Below are 20513 nucleotides of genomic sequence, written 5' to 3'. Positions count from 1 at the left end.
AAAAACAATTGAAAATTATTGCCGGGAAAAAGGAATCTTTTTTGGAGCTGGCAATTTTATTTACAGCTCAATATTGAATGTTACTACTTTCCTTTAAATTTAATTATAGAAAACAGTATACACGGACGGACAACATCTGTATCATTGGTTCCCAATCTATGCGCCATGGCCCGTGACTCTAACGTATGGTTTTATCAATTAATTATTAAAATATCAATCTGAAAAATATTGACTATGATTTTATAATAGTCATTTTAAACCGAAGCTTCTTACTTAGTACCTTATTATTATTTTTTTACATCAATTTATTTTGCGTGTACATAAACAATTTGAAAACATCTCAGATATATTATTATAATACATAGGTGCTAGAAAAAAATGTTTGAAAAAAATATGATACTCGACGGGACTTGAACCCGAATTCACTAGATTCTCCCCAATGTGCACCAAGTCATATCTAATTACGACGAAAAAATTAACTAGTAGTTTATACATATTGAAATGATTATCAAATTGCTCTAATTTATCGGATTGTGTGCTTTAAATCAAGTTAACCGACGCCCAACTTCAATATAAAGAACGTTACATTATCAAATCTTGCGAATTATTCGTTGAATATAATAAATAGTTTATTCTGTATATAATGTTAAAAAAGTAATTTGAAATAAATCACTAGAACCAACATTATCACCATACAACTGTGGCCGTTGCAGAGTGCCAAATTCAAAAGCTTTCGGCTTTTCAGTTTCTGTGTATAGTACAGTTAAATAATAAAATAACTAATGTATGTTACAAATAAATAATATTTAATGTTAACAATTCGGTTTTTAGTTTCGGTAATTCTGATCTGTAACTGTTTCAATCGTTGACTAATAAAAAAATGCTTATGTTTGTAGTATCTATCATTCTATTTTCATAAAAATCATATTTTATGATTAAACACATTGATTAAATTATTCTAAATTCAAAATAAACTAAAATGTTATATTATCATGTGTTGATACTTTTATGATATATGAAAAAACAAAAGACGTACATAGAGGTAAAAAAAACGTTTAATATTTTGTTTCAAATTCTTTTGAGAATTTCAAGGGAGTATTAGGAAAATAGAAAAAGTTGTCAAAGAAAAGGGTAGGTAGGTACTCCATAAGGTTTCGGGTCAGATAGTAAAACGTGAGCTTATTATGAAACTCTTATTTGGGCTGGTAGTGAATTCTCTTCTGAATTAGAGGACACATTTTTTGTTGAAAATATTTCTATCGCAATACTTCACAACAGTATAACATGAGAAATATTAAAAGTTCATATTATATAATACTAGCTGAAGTACCCGGCTTCGCACAGGGTCGCTTCGTGGTTATATTTATCTTAGATATTTGAAAAATAATAAGAGGTAATTATTTTTTTAATATTAAAATATCTGTGTAATAATATGGCAATATGAAAATAATTCTAATAGGAGTAAAGGTCAAACATAAGAACACTAAATTAAAATCGAATCCAAAATATGAAAACGTTATTAATGTTATTAATATGTAGTAAAAAAAAAATCAAAAATTGGATGGAACAAACAAACAAACAACAAACTTTGTATTTTATATAATAATAATTTAGAAACCTTCGCAGGTGTGCGCACAACAACTGACAAAAGTTTCATCGTAATCAGATGAATGGTATAGGAACGCATACGAATAGTAGAAGAAGATGATTTTCTAATTCAGAAATCTTCGTGGGCATGCGCATGACAACTCACCAAAGTTTCATTGCAATCGAATTAATGGTATAGGAACGCATACGAATAGAAGAAGATGGTTGTACTCATTCAAAAACCTTCGCGGGCGTGCGCACAACAACTGGTCAAAATTTCATCACAATCGGATGAATGGCATAAGAACGCATACAAATAGAAGAAGAAAAAGTTGGTTGTACTAATTCAGAAACCTTTGCGGGCAAGGGCACAACACTTGATCAAAATGTCATTGCAATCGGATTAATGGCATAAGAACGCATACAAATAGAAGGAAAAAAAGATGATTGTACTAATTCTGAAACCTTTGCGGGCAAGGGCACAACACTTGATCAAAATGTCATTGCAATCGGATGAATGGTATAGGAACGCATACGAATAGAAGTAGAAGATGATTTTCTAATTCAGAAATCTTCGTGGGCATGCGCACGACAACTCACCAAAGTTTCATTGCAATCGGATGAATGGTGTAGGTACGCATTCGAATAGAAGAAGAAGATGATGGTTGTACTAATTCAGAAACCTTCGCAGGCGTGCGCACGACAACTCACCAAAGTTTGGGCTTGCGCACAACAACTGGTGAAAATTTCATCACAATTGTATGAATGGTATAAGAACGCATACGAATAGAAGAAGATAAAATAGAAGAAAAAGAAGAAGAAAATGGTTGTATCAATTCAGAAACCTTTGCGGGCGTGAACACAACACTTGATCAAATTTTCATTGCAATCGGATGAATGGTATAGGAACGCATACGAATAGAAGAAGAAGAAGATGGTTGTACTAATTCAGAACCCTTTGCGGGCGTGCTCACAACAACAGGTCAAAATTTCATCGCAATCGGATGAATGGTATAAGAACGCATACAAATAGAAGAAGATAGAATAGAAGAAAAAGAAAATAGTTGTATCAATTCAAAAACCTTTGCGGCGTGAGCACAACACTTGATCAAAATTTCATTGCAATCGGATGAATGGTATAGGAACGCATACGAATAGAAGAAGATAGAATAGAAGAAGAAGATGGTTGTACTAATTCAGAAACCTTCGCGTGTGTTGGCACAATTACTGACGAAAATTTTATTGCCATCGGATGAATGGAATAGAAACGCATACGAATAGAAGAATATAGAATAGAAGAAGAAGAAGAAGATATTTGTACTAATTCAAAAACCATTGCGGGTGTTACCACAACAACTGACGAAGGTTTCATTGCAATCGGATGAATGGTATAGGGACCATACGAATAAAAGAAAATAGAATGAAGAAGACGAAGAAAATGATGATTTTTCTCATTCAGAAACCTTCATGGGTGTGCATACAACCACTTACCAAAATTTCATTGCAATCGGATGAATGGTATAGGAACCATACGAATAAAAAAAATAGAATGAAGAAGAAGAAGAAGATGATGATTTTTCTAATTCAGAAACCTTCATAGGTGTGCATGCAACCACATACCAAAATTTCATCGCAATCGGATGAATGGTATAGGAACGCATACGTGACAGACAGACAGACAGACATACAGACAGACAGACATTCATTTTTATATATCAATATAGCCTATACTCTTTGCGCAAGTGCAAGCAATAAGTTGACAAAGTTTTATTGCAATCGGATGAACGGTATGGCTGCGCATTAAATACGAACAAACAAACACACAAACCCACAAACCCACAAACACACAAATATTCATTTTTATATATTAGATAACAATAGTTACAAATAGTTACCAATAATATCATTATTAATCATTATTAATCCATAATATGTATCATCAATTAAAAAAATGTAGGTATATTAAAGGCCTAGATTGGGTATATAAGACCAATTTGTATGAAATAATATGTGTATATCATTATTATGCCCTATTTTACAACGTTTTTATTAGCTCGTATTCTTGTTTGTCTGGTGGTTGTTTGTCCAGTACAAATCTTGCAAACGATTTTTAACTAACTTCCCGACTAGCTAGACAACTTTTAGAATATATCAGAACACGATGCCAATGCATTGTTTTAATACTTTTAGCGATCTTTAAGCAGAATCGAATTCATTTTCAGTTAATTCTGTTTTGTATGGAAAATTATTTCAGAAAAATCCGTAAAATGTAAAATACTATTATTGGTTGCTAAGGGGGTGGGCCTAGCAACTAAATTATTAATATATACGTACGTTACTATGGAAATCAAAATGAAATGTCAAAATGACATTTCAGTGTTATATAGTATGTGTTTACTTCATATCAAGTAAAAAAATTAAAAATGTTGTATATAAAAAGTTCTTTTTATCATGTAAATATTTTCTCATTATTGTATGATCATATAAAATGTAAGCATATCATTAAAAGCTATTGTTGTGAACGTCATCACTGAAATAAATTGTTAATATTTCCATGTTTCATCATATCGTGGTTACAGCCCTTTTTAAAATTATATATCTGTCCCATGACGATGTAACATTCTTTTAATAGGGCGTTTATGAAAACAGTATATATAAGCAAAATAGTGTTGCCTACTGTCATTCATATAACAATGCTAGATAGGATAAGAAAATAAGCCAGAAAAAATAGAAGATTTTTTCAAAATTAAAAAATATATCTAAATAATATAAAAAAGTAGTCTTAATAATCATTGTTTTCACGTGAAAGAATTTATCATTTGACAAATAATAAACGTTATCTTTTTCGTCGAGACCTCATGACTGAGGATCGTGACTCAGATGATTTGGCTGTTTGACAGCCCTTTTCACGGCGTTCAGCGGCACGCAGGGCTTTCTTCGATGTGAAATATTGATTTGGTCTCTCCATCTGGAGGGATCTCTTCCTCTTGCCCTCAGACCTTTCACTCCACCCAACATCATAAGTTTTTACAGGTTGTCGTGTTCATAACGTGTTATATAATCAAACAACTGAAGAGTTCGGCTAACGCAAAATGATGAGAGCCTGCCTCAAATCTTCAGTTCGCTGTCTATGGAATAGTTCGTACGTTTGACCATCCACCAGATTCAAACACCACATTTCAAAAGCGTCTATCCTCTGCTTTTATCTTGATTTTAGTGTCTAAGTCCCAGAGGCATATATACAAATCGGGAAGACAATAGTTTTTACTAGACGCATTTTAGTAATATTGGAAACAAGTCATACATGTAAAAATTAACGCAGGTCATAATTATATGTAGGTCATTACTCAAATATTTTAAGTAACAAGTATTCTTTTGGTAGGTACCGCAAGGACAATAATATATTGAATTTAAATCAAATTTGGTGTAACATTACAGTTTTTTTATAATAGATTTTAAGCTGTTTACGGCATCTAAATACGATTTTTTGATGCGAAATGTGCTAAATTGGGAAAGCTAATACGATAATAATTTTAGTCTCCTACCATGTCGCGAATTATCTGTTACGACCTTTTGGATTCATGTCTTTGAATGAACCACTTCATTCCAAATACCTATATACTACAATATATTATAATATAATTTACTACCTATTTATTCTTCCTAAAATAAACTGTATATTATATTGACAAAACCATAACAGGTATTTGAGTAGGCAATAAAATAGATTACCTGTTATATGGACAGAAGATATTGACGCTGATCTGATATTATATTGTACGGTAAGGCAATATTTATTTTTCTTGACAAGTGAACTTACCCATCAATTTCATTGCAAATACAATAGTGACAGAGTATCAAATGTTCCGTCACCGTTAAACGGCGCGTTGGTGCGCAAATAGAGGCGCAAAATAATATTATCCTTTGACGTGTCACTGACTTTCCATCAATAACAAAACTGACGGTTAAAGTTACCCGTCTAATGGTTAACGGTATAATACACTGCGGTATTTCTGAAGTATTTGAGCGAGAAATTCTAGCTGTATCTTTGTGCTTTGATCGAATAGTTGAATAGTATCTGCGAGAAATTTCAAACTACATAACTAGGTTCTACGTTAGAGCAAATATTTCGCATATTATTATTTTTTGTTACTTACATCATTAAAATAAAACATCAAAATTATACATTTAACTTTCTTAAATAATATTAAATAGGTGCAACGTTGCTAAATTTGCGTTTTCATTGTCAGATCTAGCAATTTTATACACCTAACTTGAAAAAATTGTATCTGGCATATAACGTTAAATCTAAATATTTTCTGTAAATCTAGATTCTTTTTGTACTGATGAGAAATTTTACACGAAATCCCAATGAAGAAGAGCAATAGTCATATTATTATCACACAACACATAACATAAGTCAACGTGCATTTTATATCATAATATAGTGCCTTTCAAATACGTAGTTAAAAGAGTAAGCAGTAAGATCTGTGAACATTTCGGTGCTGATACCAATACTTGTCGTGTATATCGTATATTACTGTCTCATCTAGATGAGTTACAAAACAAACTGCGTCTATCATATTATACAACCATTCAGAGGCGTGCGCGAGGTTCCATTGAAGTATGGAGTACCGAGTTACGGAGGTGAGGAGTGAGAGTCATAACCATTTTCATGGATGATATCATGAATTTACGTGTATACTGTCATCTCAGGTAGACGAATTACAAAAATGCGTTCCTCATATTATGTATACTCAATCACCCGTAGCACCCGGTATATAATATATGGTTCCACTTATATGAAAGGTTGGAAACCATTGCCGTTAATTAATGCAACCGTTTACGGTGGTTATTCTTCCACCGGTACTCCGGCGGCCTTCTATTATTAGTTGAATGATCTTTTCAGTATTAGATATTTAGGTATCTTTTCGTATAATGTGTCGAAAGAATCTCATTTTTTTTTCTCTTTATTGTTTTTGACACTTATGTGACTTCTTTATATGGCTATCTTTTTATGTGCTTTTTAATATTCAACGGAGTATCAATATTTTAAAAGCTTCAATATTTTTTAATGTTCCATATACCACAGTATTCTCATCCAGATATTAAATGAAATATTTCTAACACAGAGAATTGATCTATTTCATCTTGAAAAATGTGCTTCGAGTCATCTCAATTTGTACCTTTATGTTTTGTTTGTGATACCACAAACCATTATCCTAAAACCCTAAGCATTTATACCCTTGTTTACTCTGTCTAAATTTTTCTGAAATAGCAGTGTAGCTGTAATGCTATTTTATAACAATCACCAGATATCATAACATTATAAATGGATTTGAATAGACAATTTATTTAAAATTATTTTGCATTGTAAATTGTAACAGATTTTACGCTCAAGTGTCTTAAATAATGCAAAATTTCTGAAACTTTTCAAAGATGGGGTAGGTAATGAAAATATACTTACGAGCTTGAGCCAGATGTTAGTTATCAGCAATTGGTTCTTTTCGTCCTGGAAAGAAAGAAAACAATTAATCACAACGGTGACAGAAGATTGATGAAAAATTTAATTTTCTCACAAACAAACAGAGATCTAACTATATTTAGATGAGAAATTACAAAACAATTCAGCAAGCGATTAAAAATAAATTGCCTGGCTTTAAAAATAATTGATATCCCCTACAGATTAAACGAAAATAATGTTTGCATTATTTTTATACCATTTCTATTTTAAAATATTTTTAGTGTACCTAACCTTTTTTTGTACTTCATTATATAGGATTAAGTTGAGTTTTCAAAATTTGTTTTCAATAAAATACTAACTTTAATGAAGTAGCAATAGTATTTTAATTTTTGATACTGATTTTTTTTATCAATTTATATAATAATTGCTGAAAAATGTTTTGTTTGTGATACTAATATTTAAATTGAATTAACTATTCAAATAATCATGCTCCACAGATTTAATTTTCCCAATCCTGGATTTTTTGGATTGGCATTTAAAATAACATATTTTTGTAACGCAAATACCAGGGTCAGATTCACCATAGTGGTCAGCTCCTCGAAATGGTAGGAGCTCCGGAGCCCGAAAAAAAAATAAAAAAATCTTTAGAACCATTTTTTTAATTGTGTTTTGATTAGATGCGTTTTTGGGGTTACTTCAAATATAAAAACGACCCTGCTAATGCCATATAACTTAAATACGTAATTTCTCTTATTCTTCTCTGTTTATGGGAAAATTTCGTATTGTATGAAAAATAAATAAAGCCTTTTTTCAATATTTGCCTTTAAGATTATTATTTTCAATTATTCCATAGATATAATTTTCTTTCTTCATAATGTTAAAGTAAGCTTAAAGATGATCTTTAGATGGTGGCTAATTGATAGTAAATTATTAAATACGACATAACTATTAAAAAAACCTTATAAATCATAATTAAAATGACTTTAATATCAGTAAACGTGAAAATATTGACAATTGTTATTATGTTTTTTTCATTCACTAAATCAGGTTTAGATTCCAAGAACATACTAAAATGATAAATTAATAAGTAGGTACCTACCTCATTACAAATTCGTAGTCAAGTTATTGTTTAATTAAATATATTATGTAGGTAATGTATAAAGTGAAATGAATTTCCACTCTTTATTAATGACATAAGAATAGTTCTGTTACAAGTGGAATAATTTTTCTAACTCCACTATTATATACCTACAAATAGTTTTAAAGTACAAATCAAAATATCGAGTTTTGTATTCTGTTCTATTTATGAACTCTGTCTGCATAAGCTCTTTGTGTTCTGGCGTATAACGTATAAGCCTATAGGTACGTGGTGTTGCCAGTACATCGCAATAGTTTCCATACAGAGCAAAGTTGGCAAGGCTCCAAACCACATTTTCCCGAGCTCGCTTAGGCTACTTCAAATGCAGCATACACAAACAATATGTGCCATTTTCTTGGAGCTAGCGGAAAATACGTATAAGCTGTATTTACGATATTGAAAGTATCGACAGGGGAGTATCTCTTGATGCCGTGATACTCTCGTCTGTTTGACGTTATATGTATTATGTTACGTATAAAGTTTGAGAAATATTGTTTTTTCTTCCCATTTTAATGATTGAATTATTCGAAGAAACCGTGCCTCAAATGAAATGTATACATCATTATATTCAACATAATACAATACACCGGGTTCTTCAACTATATAGATGCGGTACCTATCAATGATTTTATATTCGACGCAGTTCTTGTCACTTTAGTAGTATGTATTTAGATACTACGAGTTTATACTACATTTATATAGTCAGGCTCACCGTAATAATTGTTTTTACAAACTGGAACAAAATAATATTGTTTTATATTTATTGAGTTTTTGGGCAATGTATATATAATACTATCACAAAACTTTGATATTATTTTAAAAGTGCAATCAGCCTTTTGGACTTAAGGCTATATCTTAGTTTAGGCATGGTCTAAAAAGATCGTGGCTAGGCGATGCACAGATTGCGGGTCGCGGGTGCAAATGACTCATGCCGACTGAAATATAATTTGTCATATAAATCCAACATGCGTTCATTTAATGTTCTGTTTATTGTTCGGTCTAATTCGTCTTCGGGAAGATATTGGAAAGATTGATAAACAGCAGGATTGAGTCCCAACTGTCGGAAAACTGTCCAATCTCGCAAAGACGATTTGGGCTTAGACCCAATTGGGTATCGTCTTAATATTAACTATATAAATAAATACTATATATAAGGACAAAACAAAGTTGTTCGTCAGCTTCGTTTTTGCATTCACTTAAATCGTTGACAAAGTTAACTGTTGGTGTCATAACTCACATTTTTCAATTAATAATGTGAGTTCTGTAATCAAAGCTTTCCTATCCAATCAGGGAGTTCTATCTCCCACAATGTGCTGTTTCTGCAGCCGTAGGAGTATTGTATTAGAGTATTTAAGAAAAATATATAAATTGACTCACTCACTCACTCATTAATATTCAAAGGAGTTCAAAACTTTTCTTCTAATTACAAAAAAGCATTGCTCTGGTAGTTTTGCGATCATCTCAAAACTCTATTTTTGAAACAATACGTGAGTTATGACTCTAGGCAACTCATATAATATTCTCTTTATTATATACTTAATAAATACAAAATAGGTATGGAATTTTACCGCTCAAATTATCAATTTTTATAAGTGTGTATCAGATGTTGGTACGAGTATCATAACATTAAACCGGAATGTAATGAAAAACTAGGCAGGACTTCAGGACATCATATTAATCGGGAACATAATATTATATTATATTAGTATCTTATATAGCCATGATAATGGTGTGATAAAAATTAGCTTCATATCGATTAAGAAAACTAATTTACAGAATTATAAAATTATTAGTAGAATTCAAATAGCTTCACCTGTTTCTAACAAATTCAGCCATTTATAATGATAAACTTAATCTAAATCTACGACAAAACCAAATATATACCTACTTGGTCTATTTCACTATATGAGATTGCAACATGGATTCTTAAAGTAAATATAATGTACTTAGACAAGAGTGCTTAGACAATTTTGTCAAGTGTCCTGAACCGTACTCCGTAATAATAAGTAGAGCGAAAGTATTCAGAGAATTGCTCACTAGCATCGGGTACCATACAATTATTGTGTATCTCTGGGACATATTACGTCATAAAAATACGAGATACTGATGAAGATCGAGATGAGTAGGTACTCAAAGGTGATTGTCGACGCCAAGGAGACTAAATAAGACAATTAAAGAAGAAAAAATATTATACTAACGTAATCGCGAATTCAAGCAAGTGAATGCTACGAGTATATTAGTCAATTATTTTTTTATGCTTTTTCCTATACACGTAAATGTAATTGCTAACCTGTTTTCATTCAAAGTATTTTACAGTTTTTCCCATATTACATACATCATCATTTTTGTATGTTATATATTTGTATGTTATAAGCCCAGTGAAGCAAAAATGCGAAAGGGTTTTCTGCGTTAATTTTCGTTTAAGATGTCGTGGGTGTCAGGTTCGAATCCTGGGTCTGGCAAATAAACATATTGTTTTTCAATTTGTGTTTGAAGTTAGAGTATGAACCTAATAGGTTGAGCAAGTGTTTAACATCCAATTCTCGTAAAAAACATAAATCTGTTAATTTGACACAGAGTAGGTCTTAGAAGCTGGAAAATTTTGAGTTATAAATAAATTTTCGGACTTCAGAAGTCTATTGTTGCAAAGATATCCTCAAAAATTCGCTGAAATAATTTATTAAATAACAAATTATGACATATTATGCTAATATGTAGGTTGATAATATTTCAAGGATGCGTACACGCTTTATGATATCACCTGATAATCGTAGTATAACACATATTTACGGAAATATAATAACAAAAAATATAGTTTTGTTTTTAGAAAATCCATTCACTCTTTTATACCTCTATGATTCATTCATACATATCCCACACGCAAGCCTCTTTGTACTTACATAATATATATGCTCATCTCATATGTGCCTGCAGATATATTATGTATCTATGTATGAAAAGTTTCTCGATCTTTTTTGTGTATCCCTACTGACTTATTCGGATATAGTTCTTCCAGCCAATGTTCATTAGACTTTGGATTTATAATACGTAATTACGTAGGAAATATTGTTCTCTTAAATATGTAATATATATAGGAAAGGCGATAATGGATACTCGTAATAGTATCAAATCATTGCCACCACACAATTTAGCTGGACGCACGTCAGACACTTGAAGAAGTGACATAAATGGGACATGGTACGGTATGCATACGGTATGATCATAAACATAGGATATTCATAAGACAATTTGGCGACAACGAGTTATTAATGGAGTTAAATAAGTAGGTATTACCTAAAAATATATATTTTTTACAATATTACCTCTTGAGTTGGAAGAGAGATTTTTGTCTTTAAATCTGTAGAATAAGGAAAATTACAAATATTTTAATGAACTAATAATTTAAATGACGGATGTCACCTGTCACTAGTCCTAGTAAGTTCATCTTTTTCCACGCACTGTGTGTGTTTACGTTTTACAGCCAATACATGGCCAAATAATATTAAGCGACTCGTGATATTGCAGGGTCACCTGCTTTTACCATCACAAATATAATATATTCAAGTTCCATTTCGTCGTGAAAATGGCACTCATCTTCAAACTATTATCCTACTGTGCAAAGCGCAGAGATTCATATCTTCTCTTTCTTTCATTCTTGCGGCAGGCCGCGAGTGATGCAATACGAATCAATAGATACGATGAGATCATACGGACTTCTTTACGGGTAATTTAAAAATAATTTTCACGTAAATTGGTTAAAGAAATAAAAATATGACTGCTTAATGCTTCTTCTTAGCTAAATTTATAAGATTTTTACATTTTCACGAATTAATTTCTGTGAGTCTATAGTGCGATTGTTAAGGCTATACTTCAGCTGAGGCACGGTCTAAAACGATCGTGACGAACAAAATATAATTTGTCATAAAAAATCAACATGCGTCCATTTAATGTTACGTTTTTTGTTATTTAAGTAATAATAATAATATATTCATTGACATGTTTTGTTTTTCGAGTAAATACGTAACATTTTGTAGTCATCTTTACACGATTTAAGAATTGATTCCGCCGACGAAATCACAAAACAAATTTACGTGCGAACAAGTCGACTATTGCTCTCCGACTGGCAACGCATACAAAATTACGTCCCACCTATTGCTGAAAATTATCTCCCGTTTCACTGAAGTATGCTCTTAAATCCATACCATGATTGATGCGTTAGATATGCGTGGTATAAATAATACAATCATACGTATGAACAGTATGTAGGTATTATATAGTATGTATATATATGCAACAATTAAACTCTGAATTCAACATATACAAATTAATGAAAAATAAACCATGAAATAAAACTTTAGAAGACAGTACACGATAATATATTAAAAATCTTATTATGGAACTAAAGAATTTCATTGAGAACACTTTCACTTTAGGTTTTGTAGAGATTATGTTGTTTTGTATTTGGTATAACATTAAAATAAATTGAAACTTTGTCATGTCAGTGCAATTTGGTTACTTTCTTCGGAGTTCAACAGTACTCAATACTGACGCTCGGGTCGGTATTCTTGACCGATTTACAATCAGAAATGATGGTACCTACATATTTTTAAAGCTTTACTTATTCAATAATAAATTTGTGTGCAATTTTATTTACGTATTTATGTGCAGCTATATAATATTTTATCCATTATCACCAGGATTTATTTTTTTCCCACGTAGGGTAATTTACTACGGTTTCTCTACGCCTAAATTTGAACATCACTTTCAGCATCTCAAAAATGCATCAGCAATTGAGTTATTCCGCGATGAAATTACAACAATTTTTTTCTAGAGTAATTAGTACGAAAACAATAAAATTTAAATTTCAAATTATTTTCCTTCCCACTTTTGGTTTGGAAATTTCGGATATATAATCTATAGTACAAGCCAGCACGAGGGAAGAGATGCTTATGTCGGTCCAACCAGCTGATGGGCCATCAGACCGTCCGACCTGGTCACTGCAAATAATGTCACGTCAAAGATATCTTTGGCATTTTACAACGTTTTTCTTAGCTCGTATTCTTATTTGTTCGGTGGTTCTTTGTACGGTACAAATCTTGCAATCGATTTTTAACTAACTTTCCGACTAGTTAAACATTTGAAACTTTTAGAATATATAAGAACACGATGCTAATGCACTTTTTTAATACTTTTAGCAATCTTTAAGTAGAATTGAATTCATTTTCAGTTAATTCTGTTTTGTATGAAAATTTATTTCGACACCATTATTGGTTGCTAGGGGAGCAACTAAATTATTAATATATACGTGAGTTACTATGGAAATCAATATGACATGTCAAGTACAATTTTTTTTCGATCGTTTAAGCTAGTCAAGTCAAGTTTATATGGTTCAACAGAATTTAAAAACGTTGTAAATAAAAAGTTCTTTTTATCTTGTAATTATTTATATTAGCGTCAGGTTGATATTTTACCACACTCAAAATTATTAAAATGGAATAGGACAAAACTTATTAAAAGATTACATAATGATTATTACTTTAAATTAAACGCAAATTTTATCAGTAGTACGGTTTTATAAATACTTTTAAATACTCGTAGCTTAATGTAAAATAATGTATTTGTCTATTATTAAATTTGTTTAGTATAAATGTGCTGACGAACCCAGTCTAGTTATATTTAATAAAATTTGTGTTTTATTTAAACTAATAATACAATGTATTCCCACCATGAATAGACAAATAACACAATAAAAGAAAAAAAATACACAAAAAGTTTTGTAATGTGCGCAATTTTGTAAAAAAGGAGATCACATTCGATTTTTATTTTTCTAGAATGTTACGCGACCGGCAACGAAAAGCTTCGCGAAAGACAGTTTGCCACCTATTACTGTATAATTGTATAGGTATACTGACCACATCGATGATCTGCATGAGCGTGAGGCCGAAGGAGAGCTGAAGCGGGTCGCTCTCGTTGACCACCGGCCGCTCCAGCACATTGTAGTGATCCAGCAAATTGTGCAGCAGGCGCTTCTCGTGGATGCCACCCCGAGTACCTGAAAAAATAGATTTACACCATTAGTTCACCAAAATATTACAATGACCACTTCACTACCTGAACATAAGTAATTAGCAAAGACTTTGAATTTTAAATAAAAGGACCTCGAAATTAACAATATTTATTTTCTTGAGAATACGAGATTTGTTTTTTTGATTTCTCAAGAATTGTCGACGTCAACCAAACACTTTTTAAACCTAGGAATTTCGAATCGAAAATTTCGTTCACAATCAAACCTGAGAGTTTTTTTAGCTCTTTCGGCCAATACAAACGAAATATAAAATTTTCTTGGAAAACTTAACCTAGCGACAATTTCTTGATTTCTCGAGAAATATCAAAATTGTGAAAAAATATTTTTTCGATATTCCAGATATGAAGCGCCTAGTTTCAAAAGCCCCTAAAACGGTTTTTGAAAAAAATTGAGTTATATATGTATTTAGATAAATATTTTTCTTACCTATATGATGGCCAAAAATTATTTTTTTAAAAAATGCCAAAAACCGTCAATACGTATGCTCATAAATAAGGGTAAATTTCAAAACCCGCTAAAATGGTAGGGTGTGCTTTTCAAATACCTCTAAAATGGAAAGCCAAAATACTCTTTAGAATGTAACGAATTAAAAAATAAATACATAAATTTCACAGATTTAATAGATATGATTTTTTCTCATTTTTCTCAGTACTACTTAAAATCGTTTTAGGGGCTTTTGAAACTAGGCGCTTCAATGTCTTTTCAGATTATTTCGCAAGAATTCTCGAGATGACATTTCTCGATTACAATCTCTACTTATAGTTGGGTTATTATTTCCGTTAAGACATTTGAAATTATTTAGCAATCGCATAAAGCATGGTTATGTTGGTAAATTCCACTAATATTAACATTGTTTAGTTGCCACACCGATTTAATTACCCACACGGCCACACAATGATATAAATGGATTTACACAAATTTAATTTTGTTTTTCAAATAAATAATAATGCCGTAGTGTTGAATTATTGACTGTTTATCTACTCATTGTGACGGGTTATCTTTCTATGCGCCATACAAATTATAATGCCATAGCAGTATTGTGAAGTTGAATGAAACTGTAATGTGAAGTCACTTATTGCCTACTTAATCAGTAGATCTGAGATCCATTTTTGCTTTAATTTCATACAGTTAGGCTCCAGCTTTATAGAAAAAGGTTTTTTCGACAGTTTTGGTAATTACTCATTATATTACGCGCATTATATTCTACTACTGTTGAGACCCAGTGGCGAAGGGTGGAGGTAGACTGTTAAGATCCAATTAAAATAGTTCACAATAAACTTTATCAGTCGTTTGTATGTGTTTTTATTTAACTATGACTACAATTTACAGATGGTGTTGGTTAGTCATCACACTCCTTCTGTTAGCTCAATTTATGGGACAGAAAAGAAGACATTGGGTTCTTCCCATATTCTTTTCCCAAGCAGCACTTCTCAAACATTGGTCTTTATATTCTTTTAGTGTTGTATTGTACAACACCTTACGATTTTGAATCAATTCGATAAGTTCGTCCAAGGCTCTTCAGCTGAGGCATGGTCCAAAAAGATCGTGAGACGCGTGCAGAACAAAACATAATTTGTCATAAAAATTCAACATGCGTCCATTTAATGTTATGTTTATTGTTATATTAGTAATAATATTAATATATTCATTGACATGTTTTCTTTTTCGAGTAAATGCGTAACGTTTTTTAGTCATCTTTACACGATTTAAGAATATATTCTTCCGACGCCATTACAAAACAAATTGACGTGCTCACATCTCGACTACTCCTCTCCGCTTGGCAACGAGTGCGAAATTTTGTCCCACCTATTGTTGAAAATTATTTGCCGTTTCACTGAAGTATGCTCTTAAATGGACACGCTGACACGCGTCCGCCTTCTGCAGCTGTACGCCATTTTCAACTGTGATGTGTCTTTTTTTTCTTTTAACGTGTCTTGCCATTTACAATTCTTCATATATTTATAATAATCATGATGTTCAGTCAACAACAGGTACTGTACAGTTAATAGTTAAACCAGCACCGCAGTACTAGTTTTATACAGTTTAGTCTAAGATTATTAATTCTGAATGCCTTGCGCTCAAACACCATTAATTTCTGACAATCGGTAAAGTACAGTACCTATGTCTTAGTCCAGTTATAGCGTTGCGTTCCATAAAGTTAAGTCCAATATAAGTAAGTCAGTAAAATTCTTTACGATAAAATATTTTTGATTCAAAACAGAGGGTTCGTGTGTATGTAAATGTAAGTATCTCTATTTGTAGACGTAGGCTCTTTTGTATACATTCAAACGGAACCGGGAATTTTAAGCATTTACACTTAACCCCGTAGCGGCACCTTGCTGATATAATCTCCACACCAAATTAATGAAAAGTTATGCAAAAACATGTTTTTATGCATTTTTTATGAAAGGGTTAACCTGTTTCATTTGCCTTTCTCAAATATTGTTGAAAATTAGCCATCCACAAACAAGCATGGGCGGTTAAAGTAAAACTCTACAGAATTGAAACCCGATGTAGGGATGGAAGCAAATATTAATATTTGTCATATACGAAATAGGCCGATGTGGTCACACCTCGCGTCAACTACCTGGAGCTGAAAACAAAATACAAAAATAGCCGGGAAATGGAAAACGAAATACGTATACTTAGCAGATTAAATTTACTCGACATCTTGCCAAAAAAATATATTCGTTTAATCAAGATGTTGGAACGCTTCCAATATTGACAGCGTTGATGTTATTATTTTTCTGTAGCCTACAAAAGCCGATAAGAATTACATAACTTTGATTAGATGGGTATCGTTATCATGTTATCAATTATTTTTTAACGGATTATTATTGCTTGTAGTCACGTGTTACTGAAACGTAATACTAATAATTCATTGTCCACTAAAAACGTAATATGATACTATTGATTTCAAAGTTAAAATATGTTTTTATTCTGTTTTCCAAAGTACTATTCCATCCATTCCAAAATAATAAAAACCGAAGATTGATTATAAAGTCGATTATATTCATCAGTTGCCTTTTTATATTTTTCGACCAACTTTAAGCTGAATTTTCTTATTATTTTTAAAGACTTATAGGTACCGAACTAATTTTATTTTGCTATTTGCCTTTTCAATTTGTGTAACTAATTATATTGTAAAAATAAAATATTATACTGTATTCCCACATGTGCTTGACAGTTTTTTTTATGATTAAATCAAATGGAGGAATATGGAGATAACTGATTCTGAAACTAATAGCTTTATTATGTAGGTAGCTACACGTTGAAATTTTGATTGTTTTATTATCGTAGCACCTATTATATGTTTTCACTATAACTAAACGGACTCTTGTGTACTTTTCTATTACATGACTTTAAGTTTTTTGTATGGTTGTATTGGTATCCATATCAAAATTATTGTTTTATAAGTCAGTGCATTGAAAAATAGCGGCTATAAAATCTTATTTACAACCACCATCTTCGTTAACCATTTGATATTTCGTTTATATGGTAAGTATTATTTTTGACAGCTAATGATCGTTCGGTATGTATGTACAATATTTGATGCAGTTTGTCCTTTTACCTGTTTTATTTCCAAAATTTGCATTACAATGGGAATTGTATAGTTTTGGTACAAGTTGAAGATGCTTCATGCTCAAATCGGTTAATATATTAAGAAATTATTAATACAATACTATCAATACATTAAACTAGTATCATGGTTAAAGGTGCTAATATATTTATATAGCTATATAATTTATTTTAGGGAATTGAGTCATTGAGTGAATCTAAAATGATATTGAAATGTGACCTGGCATTGGTAGAGACAGTAGAAGACTTTTGTAAAATTGGAGAGAGTGACTGAATAACGGAAAGTCATTGAGAGGACATGGGGCGATATGACAGCGTGTGGCAGTAAAATTATAAAACAGAATAAGTACACAATTTCTTAAATAAATAGTAAATATTTATCGTCATATATTATGATAGTCGTAATCAAAACCTCGGTAAAATAATTAAGAATAATTACAAGATAAAAAGAACTTTTTATATACAACTTTTTTAAAATTTTCTGTTGAATTATTATACTCAATATGCTCAAACTTGTACTTGATATGAAGTAAATGAAAAAGAACAAATATAGAATACTGAAATGTCATTTTGTCATTTTATTTTGATTTCCATAGTAACGCACGTATATATCAATAATTTAGTTGCTAGGACCACCTCCTTAGCAACCAATAATAGGCTTTTACTTTTTACGGATTTTTCTGAAATAACTTTCCATACAAAACAGAATTAACTGAAAATGAATTCAATTCTGCTTAAAGATGGCTAAAAGTATTAAAAAAATGCATCGGCATCGTGTTCTGATATATTCTAAAAGTTTCAAATGTCTAGCTAGTCGGGAAGTTAGTTAAAAATCGATTGCAATATTTGTACTGGACAAACAACCACCGGACAAAAAAGAATACGAGCTAATGAAAACGTTGTAAAAAGGGTTTGCCTTTAAATTTTTTAAATATAGTTAGGAATTGACATTCTTAAAGTAGTGTCTAAATATCTTGTAATATGTTACATTATTTCTTTGGCATAAAGAAATAACGAATCACACAAAACCTTTCCATATGTCTGAATGCTTAAAACCTCACATTTTGATATTATTATGTTGCTGTTGCCGGAAGTAAATGAATGCAAACCTCCATACAAAGATAAATGAAAAGGAACCGAGGATTATTTCGTCCGGCCCGGAATTCCCCGCATCTAATTTCAATAATTCGCCCGGTAATACCGCTTTCCAAAAACTTAATCTTCCCACCGTAATCGTAAACTGGCATGAAATCTGAAATAATGAGAATCTCGGATGCCAGGGGGAGATGATTTACAGGCGAGTTTATTAAACGCTGCCTCATGTAAAATAATATTATGCAGTATTTTACATTTTACACCACCCTACATAATTTTACACCTACCCCCATCGTCTCTGGTATAACCTGACGGTACTATATCATATTTTCTCTATTCTATAAAAAATCAGAGCACCACGCATTAACGAACCGCTTTCAAATGAGTTGGTACTGAATTTCATTACTTGAGTAAAAAAAAAGCTCACGGCTTTTATGAATGGTTTCAGCATGTCTACTGTCTGTATGGGAACAATAAAATGAACTCTTCTGACCTTTGAATGAAAAAGCAGTTTTTTTTTGTATTTTTGTATTACGCATAAAATGTTGACGTCAAACATATTTCTACAGAAAAATATATTAACGTGATATATACGCATATTTACAATAAAAGTTTATTAATTTATGTAACAGTATTCTGTCATAAAAAATAAAATGGCAACAATACATACGTACTTACGAACATTATTTTAGTAGCTATCCAGTAAGGTGAGGTGTGGGGTGGCACTTGGTACGTATTATATTTTATATGCATTGAAAACAGTTCACATCATTTTGCTGATATATCGTTAACTTTACCATACAAAAGTATAATTTACATAATAACAATAGCAACATCACACTCATTTGTTTTGAAAATCTGTCATCAAGTATTTGGTACATATATTTCGAAATTGGAATATCCAGTGTGACAAAAATGATACATCTCAAAATACTCATTATGATTTTAATATTTTCTATGTTGTATAGTTTGGAGTAGTAATTTGAGTTATATGTATAATATATAACGACGTATATTATCTAATATAAGAAAGCATTTATAATGTTAGTTTTTATCCAAACTTATGCAGTACTGGAAGCTTTTTTTTATTTATTAAGGAAACAAACAGTTACATATTGATTACAAAAATTTAAAATATAATAATGAAAAGGATTGTAACCAGCAAAGTTTCCATGTATACATTATAATATAGTTAAGCTTAACAAGATAGAAAGTAAGAATAACATAAATATAAAGAAATTAGATAAGAAAATTACATGAGAAAAATGAGGAAGAATAATGAATAATTAAATTATATACAAAAAAAGTAATATAAAAAAAATATAAATATATATAAGTATATATATTATATATCTATTTATATAAAATTTTGGAGAAAGCATGTTTAAATGAAACAGGTGGATTATTAAAAGGATCGATGGTGGAGATATAAATATTATAATTTAAACAAGACCGCCGAATAAAAGAGTTTTGTGCATAATTAGAACCGCTACGACTGATATGGTACAAAGTTTGGTTTCGCGTAAATCTTGATGGACAATGGAAACCCACCCTTTCGGGTAGGT

At 31.1% G+C, this 20513-nt stretch overlaps 1 protein-coding gene across 1 annotated transcript in view; it reads right to left on the bottom strand.

The window, feature by feature from the left end:
• Positions 1–20513, bottom strand: part of nAChRalpha7 (nicotinic Acetylcholine Receptor alpha7) — a 75388-nt gene that overhangs the window by 38077 nt on the left and 16798 nt on the right. The window contains exons 2-3 of the mRNA XM_085946269.1: positions 14102–14241; positions 7055–7099 (exon numbers count right to left, since the gene is read on the bottom strand). Of these exons, the coding sequence (XP_085802395.1) occupies positions 7055–7099; positions 14102–14241 (185 nt within the window). The remainder of the gene's footprint in view (positions 1–7054; positions 7100–14101; positions 14242–20513) is intronic.

The sequence above is a fragment of the Rhyacophila brunnea genome, unplaced genomic scaffold, assembly GCF_057557595.1.
Source record: "Rhyacophila brunnea isolate RB1 unplaced genomic scaffold, BYU_Rbru_1.0 scaffold_2, whole genome shotgun sequence".
Classification (NCBI taxonomy): Eukaryota; Metazoa; Arthropoda; class Insecta; order Trichoptera; family Rhyacophilidae; genus Rhyacophila; species Rhyacophila brunnea.
This window is presented reverse-complemented; position numbering and strand designations above follow the sequence as displayed.